At 34.4% G+C, this 9,036-nt stretch overlaps 1 protein-coding gene across 1 annotated transcript; it reads left to right on the top strand.

Moving 5' to 3' along the window:
• Positions 1-1,870: 1,870 nt before the first annotated feature.
• LOC142621997 (mitogen-activated protein kinase kinase kinase 5-like) lies at positions 1,871-7,700 on the top strand. Its single transcript, XM_075795399.1, has 11 exons — positions 1,871-2,382; positions 3,010-3,774; positions 3,857-3,944; positions 4,496-4,558; positions 4,660-4,823; positions 5,168-5,243; positions 5,530-5,589; positions 5,686-5,811; positions 6,123-6,332; positions 6,477-6,574; positions 6,899-7,700. Exons 1-11 carry the CDS (start codon positions 1,994-1,996, stop codon positions 7,062-7,064), a joined length of 2,205 nt encoding a protein of 734 aa, XP_075651514.1. The 5' UTR covers positions 1,871-1,993; the 3' UTR covers positions 7,065-7,700.
• The last annotated feature ends 1,336 nt before the right edge of the window (positions 7,701-9,036 follow it).

The following is a 9,036-nucleotide window of genomic DNA, read 5'->3' as shown; positions in this document are numbered from 1 at the left end:
TCTTTGATTTGGTGATGTTTATTTTATTTTTTTTTCCCTGTAGGTTTGATGTTCATGTTGTTTGATTCTGGATTTGATGTCGTTGCTGGGTTTGGTGTTCATGTTTTTGATGTTCAATTCATGTAATTTTTTGTTTTTTATTTTTTTATTTAATTAAAATTAATTTAGACGCTGACGTGACAATTTTTTAATGTCAAAATAGATTTTTTAATTATTATTTTATTGTGCCGTTAGCCACGTCAGCATTTTCTAATAGTTGGGTGACGGTAAGGACTTAAATATCACGCGTTAATTGGTTTAGAGACTAAAAGTGATAAAAATAAAATGTAGGAACCAAAATAAAAAAAGTCAAATTGTAGGGATTAAAAGTACATTTACGCCTAAATTCTATACAAGTACACATATATGTACGTACATTATTTTGTAGGTTTTAAAGTTATTGATTGGTCCACCATAAAAAGAAAAGGAGAAAAAAGAAGAAGAAAAAAATTGCTTCTACCACTATATATACAGGCACAAAAAATATTGGGTGAAATTATACTTTACTCTCTAAATTATATCTCATGTTACACTTACCGGGTTACCTCTTAAACTATAAGAATGCATATTTTATCCTCTTAAACTATACTCCTTTTACACTTACCCCTAAGACTATATCACATTTTATGCGTACTCCCATAAATTATGAAAATACACACTTACTTTCTTAAACGATTACTCATGAATTGGATCCTATCAAAAAATATATATATATATATATATTATCCAAGGATTAAAATGCAAAGTGTTACATGAATAATGGTTTAGGGAAGAAATATATATATATATATATATATATATATATATATATATATATATATATATAGTTGAACAGGTATGTGTAAAAGAATGTATAATATTAAGAAAGTAGAGTATAATTTTCTCAAGATATTGCCTATGATTAATTAAGATAGACGGAATTATGGTTTATACTTTAAAAAAGAATTAAGACTCAACCTTTTAAAACTTAAATGTTAAGGCAATAAATAAGGATATACTAAAGTCTACACATTGATGATGCATTGAAAATTTTAGGGTATGTTTAGTATATGTGTTTAAATATATGTTTTTAATTTTTAAATAATATTATATATTTTTTCATTCACATGTATTTAAAAAAAATTGAAAACTATTGTTTAAACACACGTAACAAATGAACCCTTATGCTTTCTGAATTTCAAACAGAATTACAAACTGAAACTCTCTCTCAAAAAAAAAAAATTACAAACTGAAGTTAAATTCAGAAATGTATTTATTTACGTACTAAAAGATTGTGAAAATGTGAGCCCATTTAAAAGTTGACACATTGACACACACAAAAACAAACTACGCACTACGTACAATAGACAAACCTCGTGGTTGACAATGTTAGGAATAAAAAAAACAATCGAGAAACTCAAAAAAGACTAATAACGTTGCAAGTTTAAACACGGCAACAATAACATTTAGATTTTGTCAACCTTGACTTAGTTCGTGTTTCACGACCACAAAGTTGACAAATAAAAAATTCTAAAGAGTCTTATCCCATTTTTTTTTCCTTTGTTTTCTTTCCTAGCAAGTAAAGTATTGACATAGTTTATTTAAACAAATATATTTGTTTGTTTGAATATTTTCGAATTCGTCGAAGCTAATAGTCCTAGATTTCTTCAAGATAAGGTTCAGACTTTTTCTCGACTTTTGCTTTTGTCACCGAGGTCAATCTGTTTTAAGTTTTAACCCAAACAACAATTCACAGATAGGAAAAATTAAAATAAAAAAAAGAAGTGATTTTTAAAATTTTCAAAAATTACAGCTAACCAATCAATAAAAGAAAGAAAGAAAGAAAGAACCGTGTTGTTTCCTTCTATCACGACAAAGCTACAGATTCGAATAATAATAATAATTATGTGTTGTTGTTGTTGTTATTGTTGTTACACTTTCACTTTGCTTGTGTTCTAACGTTTGACACTCTCAAATGTTTCATCTCCACAAAGCTTCGCGTACTACGAGGAAGGACAATGGCAGTGTTGGTAAATTCGATGAGAATTCTGGGCAATCGCGTATTCTCGATAGGAGGCTCACGAGGCAGAGGAAGATCCGGCACGCCAGTGATCGAGAACTCGGGTTGAGAAGCAGATCCAGTGATTGGATTGGGTCGTCGGACCCGCATCCGCCCGACTCGACCCGAAAGTCTCGGTCGCCTAGCGGAACCGAATTCGAATCGGAGCACTGGTCTTTATCGGCCGTGCCACAACCTTTGCCTCCGCTTCCGGTCAATTTTTCATTGACTCGAAGATCGGAGTCAACGGGTCAGGCTGGTCATCCCGGATCACCCGAGGAAGCAATCGGACCCTCTTTGAGGAGGTAAAGCTTTTTTATTTTTCCGTTGGAAAAAAACAAACAGAAACTTGTTTGTTTGGTTAAAATTGGTGTACGTTGGTTTGGTTTTTCGTTGTATCATGTAATTAAACCGTTCTTTGTTTGATTCTTTTGCTTATGTTATTACAGTTAGTTTTGATGTTTTAGTCTTTTTTGTTAGCCACGTGGTTGAATTTAATTCAGAAAACAAAAGCGTAGCATTAATTAGACATCATTACAAGGAAAATTTGTAAGATTTATGTAGTCAAATTTGTAGTATCTCTGACACCACTTATTAGGATAGGTGTAAAACTTACCAGTTTCTTAATTTTCCAATTGGACCCAACCACATGGTTGTATCGACTAATGCATCAAAAATAATAATACATCTAAGAAACATTAAAGTTTTGCCTTTATACTAATGATGTTTCTATCTAATTTATTAATTGTAGCTTTTTATTGCTCTCCAAATTCCGTTTGTTGATTAATTGTAAGTACAGGAACTATAACTAAGACAGCATCATTATAATAATGATAATGGTGTTGCTTTCTAGTTTATTTATTGTAGCCTTTAATTTTTCTCCAAGTTACCTTTGTTGATCTATTGTAATGACGTTGCTCTCAAAAACTCAGGAACCACACTGACAATGTTGTCACAAGCAATTGTCCTATGAAACTCTCTCATGATGAAAATGTTGGACGTGGTAATCGAAACTTGACTGTGAGAATTCCAGTCAGGAGTGGTCTAACAAATGATGTATTAAGTCCTGCTGTTTGTCCACATTTAAGACCAAAGAGTCAGGAGTTTTTTCCTCCTTATGTTACCACAAGTTCGGCTAAATCTTCAACCAATTATTGTAAGGGATTCTCTCCTCAAGATCTAAATTTTGAAGGTTACAGACGCAACTTGAGGCAGAAAGTTTTTGTCAAGAGTGCTCCAACAAGTGGATTTTCAAGCCCTAATGCAAGCCCTAATGCAAGCCCGCGAAAAGCAGACTATGGGGATCTCTTTCCCTCTATTTTGGCTTTTCAATCTTCTTCAAAAGTGCAACCAGCGAAAACCATGAGAAGTCCTGACCAGTCACCTCTATGTAGCCCAACAGCCCAAAGTCCCCATCTCACCCCTAAAAGTCCAAAGAGATCTGCACTTGCCTCACATCATAGATTGCTGTTAGAGGGTCATATGGATTGGCCTGAAAGTTGTAATCATGCCAGTGCCTACCCTTTGCCTCTTCCTCCAAGAGCTACATTACCATCACAATCATCCCCACAATCACATTTAAGTACCACCCATCACATTGCAGAACAACCACACGTGTCATCTTTTAAAGGTCAATGGCAAAAAGGAAGACTCATTGGACGTGGTACATTTGGAAGCGTTTACATTGCAATGAACCGGTATGCAAGTTTTATGAAGTTTGCTTCTAGTTTTATTGACCTTCTTCTGTAGTTAATCTTGCCTTATTTATTTATTTGGCAGAGAGACCGGAGCTTTGTGTGCAATGAAGGAAGTTGATCTGATTCCTGATGATCCTAAATCTGCTGAATGTGTAAAGCAATTGGAGCAGGTACTTGTTAGAGTTTTCATTCGATTGGGGCATAGTTGCTGTTATATGTTTTTTCTTGTTGAGGGAAGATTCAAAATTTGACCAGGAAGTTTAATGGCAAAAGATGATATATTTAGCCAACCCCAGCCAGTTGGGACTTGGGATTAAGACTTAATTGGGTTGAGCTGCTACAATAAATTCTAGGAAGGGAATGAACATTGGTTTCTACTACATGAAAGAGGTTTAAGGCAACCTGCATTATGGCCGAAACTCTAGACTCCAATTAGAGGCATTCCCAAAGACTCTTTCCACTTTTGTTTTGTCCCCCTTTCTCTGGTGCTGAGTACCTAAGACCACTTGTCCCTTTATAGAAAAATTCCCCATTATAACTCTCAATGATCAGCATTTTTGTTTGGGATGTTCACATCATGCTTTAACCTTTTCCATGTCATGAATTGAGTTCATGCATCGTGACCACATCCTAATAGTTAGGAGTTCACTTATAACTTTGTGTCTGCTCTAATTATCTTTATAATGCTCTAGTGTTGTTCTTACTACATTTCTTGAATCAGGAAATAAAAATTCTCAGTCAATTAAAGCACCAAAACATAGTGCAGTATTATGGAAGTGAGACAGTAAGTATTTCTATGGTTCTTCTTATATTATATTGGTTAAATTAATTGCTTACGATTTCTTTGCAATTCTGACAATTTAAGGCAATGGTGTTTATGAGCAGGTTGACGATCACTTTTACATATATTTGGAGTACGTTCATCCTGGATCAGTCAACAAATATGTACAAGAACATTTTGGAGCTATGACTGAATCTGTAGTTCGCAATTTCACTCGCCATATCCTCTCTGGGTTGGCTTTCTTGCATAGCACAAAGACTATCCACAGGTAACTATCATGCTTGATAAGGAAGAACAAATTTACCAATGAACTCTAGCTCAACTAGCACCTCCTCCCCTTATGAGTTCTAGGTGGAGGATGAGGTTGTGAGTTTACGATCCATTGGGTGCATGTGTAACTTACAATAAAAAAAATCATGTACTGTACTCCGTGAAATGATATGTTAAAAAAATGAGGGAAAATTTGATTCTTGGGCATTCTTTAAGGGATTATAAGGAATACTTATTGTTCTACTATATCTACCTAGCGGTCAGTAAAAGCACATTGTTGGAGTAGTTTGGTTGCTTTTGTTAATGTGAATTTTCAGTGACTTGGATGATTATGATCTACAGGGATATCAAAGGTGCTAATTTGCTTGTTGATGCATCAGGCGTGGTTAAGCTAGCAGATTTTGGGGTAGCTAAGCATGTAAGTTTGAATTATTTATCCACGCATTAGAATTTGATGGTTATTATACTCCCTCAAGCTAGTGTCATCTTTAAGCACCGTGTTTCTGCTATTATCTTTGGTGAATAGTGGTCCACAAATGCTTCCTGGATTTCTGACCCCCCTGCGCATAATCTTTGCCAGATGTTTTTACTTGGTCTGTTCTTTGTGGTTATAAGTTTTTTTTTTTTTTAATCAGATTCTTTATTGACAGACCCTGGAGTTTTTTTGGGGTTGTTTTCTTACCTGAACCCTGGTTTGTATTCAGCTTACAGGAGAATCTTGTAATCTTTCTCTGAAGGGCAGTCCATACTGGATGGCTCCAGAGGTACTTCACATTGCAGTTGGAAATAGCTTTGTTGACAGCTAGTACCCTTCCTTATTTTTTTTCTTTTCTTTTTTGACTCTGATTACATTTGTGCAGGTCATGCAGGCTGCATTGAATAAAGATGCCAATCCTAACCTTGCATTGGCCGTTGACATATGGAGTTTGGGCTGTACCATTATTGAAATGCTGAATGGAAAACCTCCTTGGAGTGATTTTACAGGGGTGAGGACATTGTTAACCTTGTTATGCTTCATTGATCATAATCTAGGCATGTAAAATGTCATCTACATGCTATTGTTTCATGTGCTCAGTATGAATTCAACCCATCTCTGATTTATATGGACCTATTAAAGAATCACACTTCTTTTGAGAAATTTCTTGTGGCTAATTTTTTGATGTACAACTGCTACTTATTTGTACTATCCTGTTTTGAAGGAGGAAATTAAAAAAATAAATCATTATTATTATTAATGCTATCCTTGTGTTTTAAAACTTGACCCCTTTAAGTATCCAACTGTTCTTCTGTTTTTCAGCCTCAAGCTATGTTCAAAGTTTTGAACAGAACCCCACCCATACCAGAAGCATTATCCTCAGAGGGAAAGGATTTCCTTCATTGTTGCTTTCGCAGGAATCCTGCAGAGCGACCAACAGCTGTGAAGCTACTTGAGCATCCTTTTGTACGAAATTTATATGATCAAAATGTTGCAGTCTCCATGCAGGCATTTTCTGCAATTAATCTAACGGTAAGTATGAAATACTGGTCCTTGTTGTTTGGCCATAATGACTGCAGTGTAATAACATTCCCCCCCTCCCCCTTCCCAAAGAAAAAGAGAGAGCCAAATATTTGTTTACTTAAATGTTTTTTGTTGTGTTGTGTGCTCCTCCAGGAGAAACCACATACTGTAGGAGATAACACTAGGCATAAAGATCAGATGTCATTCTCTCCTGGGACACAGATTGTGAATGGGAAACGCCCATGTAGTAGGTAAAAAATACATCCTCACCTATTTCTGAACTTCTCAGGCTATAGTTATTGAATTATTTAAGGGTCTAGTTAACTAGTGCTTTTAAGACACTTGTTAATAGATCATTTTAGGAAAGTTTTGATACCAATTTAATGGGAAATATAAAAAACTATCAAAATAATTAGTTACTTTTTTCTTTTCCCATAAGAAGTTTCAAAAAATATTTTCAAAACCAATGTTCTTAGGGCATACGCTAATTTTTCCCATTAATAAATTGCTCCTTCTTAGTCACTCAATTTGGCTTTATTCATAGTAATTCATTGTTGTTATGTTTTCTTTTGCAGAGGGACCTGCCAACATCATAATGCTAAAATTTATAACTGCACTGAGGCTTTCCGTCATCCTTCTTCCACTATGCATCAAGTCCGGACTTCTCTCCCTAACACACAGTTGATTAATGGTTCACATAGCTTCACCCTTTCTTCAAATATTTCCAGAATGTGCCCTTAGGTACTGTGAACAACCAATTGATTCATGGTTCACATAGCTTCACCCTGCAAATATTTCCAACAATATGCCCTTAGGTACTGTGAACAACCATCTGTGTGCTCTTTAAGGACCCATGGAAAGGAAATCCCTTACCTCTGAAATACTAGCTAACTTAGGTTGTTGGGAAACTATGGTACTCGTGGATAAAGCCGGAAAGAGGCAGAGGCCATCTGGAAAAGTTGCAGCCTGCAGGGACCTCTAATGGAAAAATTTTCATTACCATTCAGAGATTCCTTTTGTACCTGGCATCCAAAAGAGGTTCAATTTACCATCAAATGAATCCTTGATACCTCTTTTGAAGTTACAAGCCCTTTTTAGCAGAAAATCTACATGGCTGGAAGTCGGAGGCTTGTCATCTTATATTCTTTACTAAAGCTTAAGGCTTTAACTAACACAAGGCGTTCGTACTTCTGTAATTGATCTCGAACAGATAGAGAACTTGGTAGAGAAGTTAGGATAATGTTGTCGCATAATACAGAACCGAAAGTGGACAATCTGTAAATATTGAGGCTCCATCCTCTTTCAATTAATTCATTATCAATAGATCCTTGTTTCAATTAAGCTGTCTGCATGATGGCAGCTTAACCTCTTTTCTTACATGTAAATTTATTGTCATTTTCTGTAGAACTGACAGTATCACTTGGAACAGAAATTTATTCCAAAATAAACCTCGTTTTTTTTTTTTTCCTTTAAAAAAAAAAAAAACCTTTTTAACTTTTTTACCTTATCAACTTTTACATGTCACATGGGAGTGGTAATTTAGGACGGTGCAATTTCCCTAGTTATTACATTAGATCTCAATCTTACAAAATTGGTTTTAGATTTACAAACTTACCCTAAAAGTGCTAGCTAATTGATTAAAATGGAGTTGCCCTACATAATTTCGGATAATATGAGTGCATTTGTATCAGTTTGGGTGATAGATTAGTTACTTTTGAAACTATGCATCAACAAGTTATTTATTATATAATTAGACAGTTACAAATAGTGGAGCAGGTAATTTGAACTTAGATTCTCCATGTAAAGAAGAGAAAGAAATACTCAAATGTTATCTAACTACGATACTCTTGGCAACATTTGTATACCTTGCACCGCTCTTTTTAGTAGATAAAGTTTTCCTCTAAACTAGGTTGAAGGCTTATAAGACTATCAAAATGTATTCTTGATTAAGTTATGTGACTAGCCTACTAGAATACGTAGATATTCTTTTAAGTTGGGACTTCCACATACTCTAGTCTATTTGTCATATGCTTTTTCGTTAAGTTTTTATATTATTTTGTCTAGGCGAAAATGCAAACACACTCCTAAGATTTGGGCTAGTTACAAAAAAAAAACCCAAAAGTTTCAATTATATTTTGTAACCTCTTAAAATTTTCATATCTTCGAAGTTGACCCTTAAGACTAATTGATGTTAGCTTTTATGGATAGAAAAATCACGCAACTATCGTGTGATCACATTAAGAAGACACGCCAATTGATTGGTGACATTTTCACATGATAGTTACATAATTTTTCCATTCATAAGAGTTAACAAGAGTCAGTTTTGCTGGTGTTTTTTAGAAGTGTTCTAAATCACATTAGGTGTGTATGTGTTTGGATATCATTTATTTTTATTTTACTGAAAACTGAAAATTTATTATTGAAAATAATAAAAAAATAATTCTAGATTACTATTCACTATTAAAAACACCGTAATTTTGCCTTAATACGCTGTTCATGGGACATGAACAGTGTAAGAGGCACTAATAAAAAAGAAGAAGAAGGGAAACACTCATAAATGCAACCTTGTAGACGTGCAGACATGATCCAAACAAACACGAGGTGTTTTTGTATTTCATAATTTTTTGTATTTACAGCTTTTTAAAACCTAGCATTTTTCAAATTACAATACAAATATACTTTTATGGAAAATTATTAAAATTAATATTGTAAA

This window comes from Castanea sativa, chromosome 1 (genome assembly GCF_040712315.1).
Source record: "Castanea sativa cultivar Marrone di Chiusa Pesio chromosome 1, ASM4071231v1".
NCBI classification, from domain to species: Eukaryota; Viridiplantae; Streptophyta; class Magnoliopsida; order Fagales; family Fagaceae; genus Castanea; species Castanea sativa.
The sequence above is the reverse complement of the archived record's forward strand: the minus strand, read 5'-3'. Positions and strand labels throughout refer to the sequence as shown.

Bases quoted from the DNA above. Each gene is read 5' to 3' on its own strand.
- LOC142621997 (XM_075795399.1), top strand. From the start codon at position 1,994: ATGTTTCATCTCCACAAAGCTTCGCGTACTACGAGGAAGGACAATGGC. The intron at 4,824-5,167 runs GTAACTATCATG...TATGATCTACAG, and splicing joins AGCACAAAGACTATCCACAG to GGATATCAAAGGTGCTAATT. The intron at 6,575-6,898 runs GTAAAAAATACA...TTTCTTTTGCAG, and splicing joins GGGAAACGCCCATGTAGTAG to AGGGACCTGCCAACATCATA.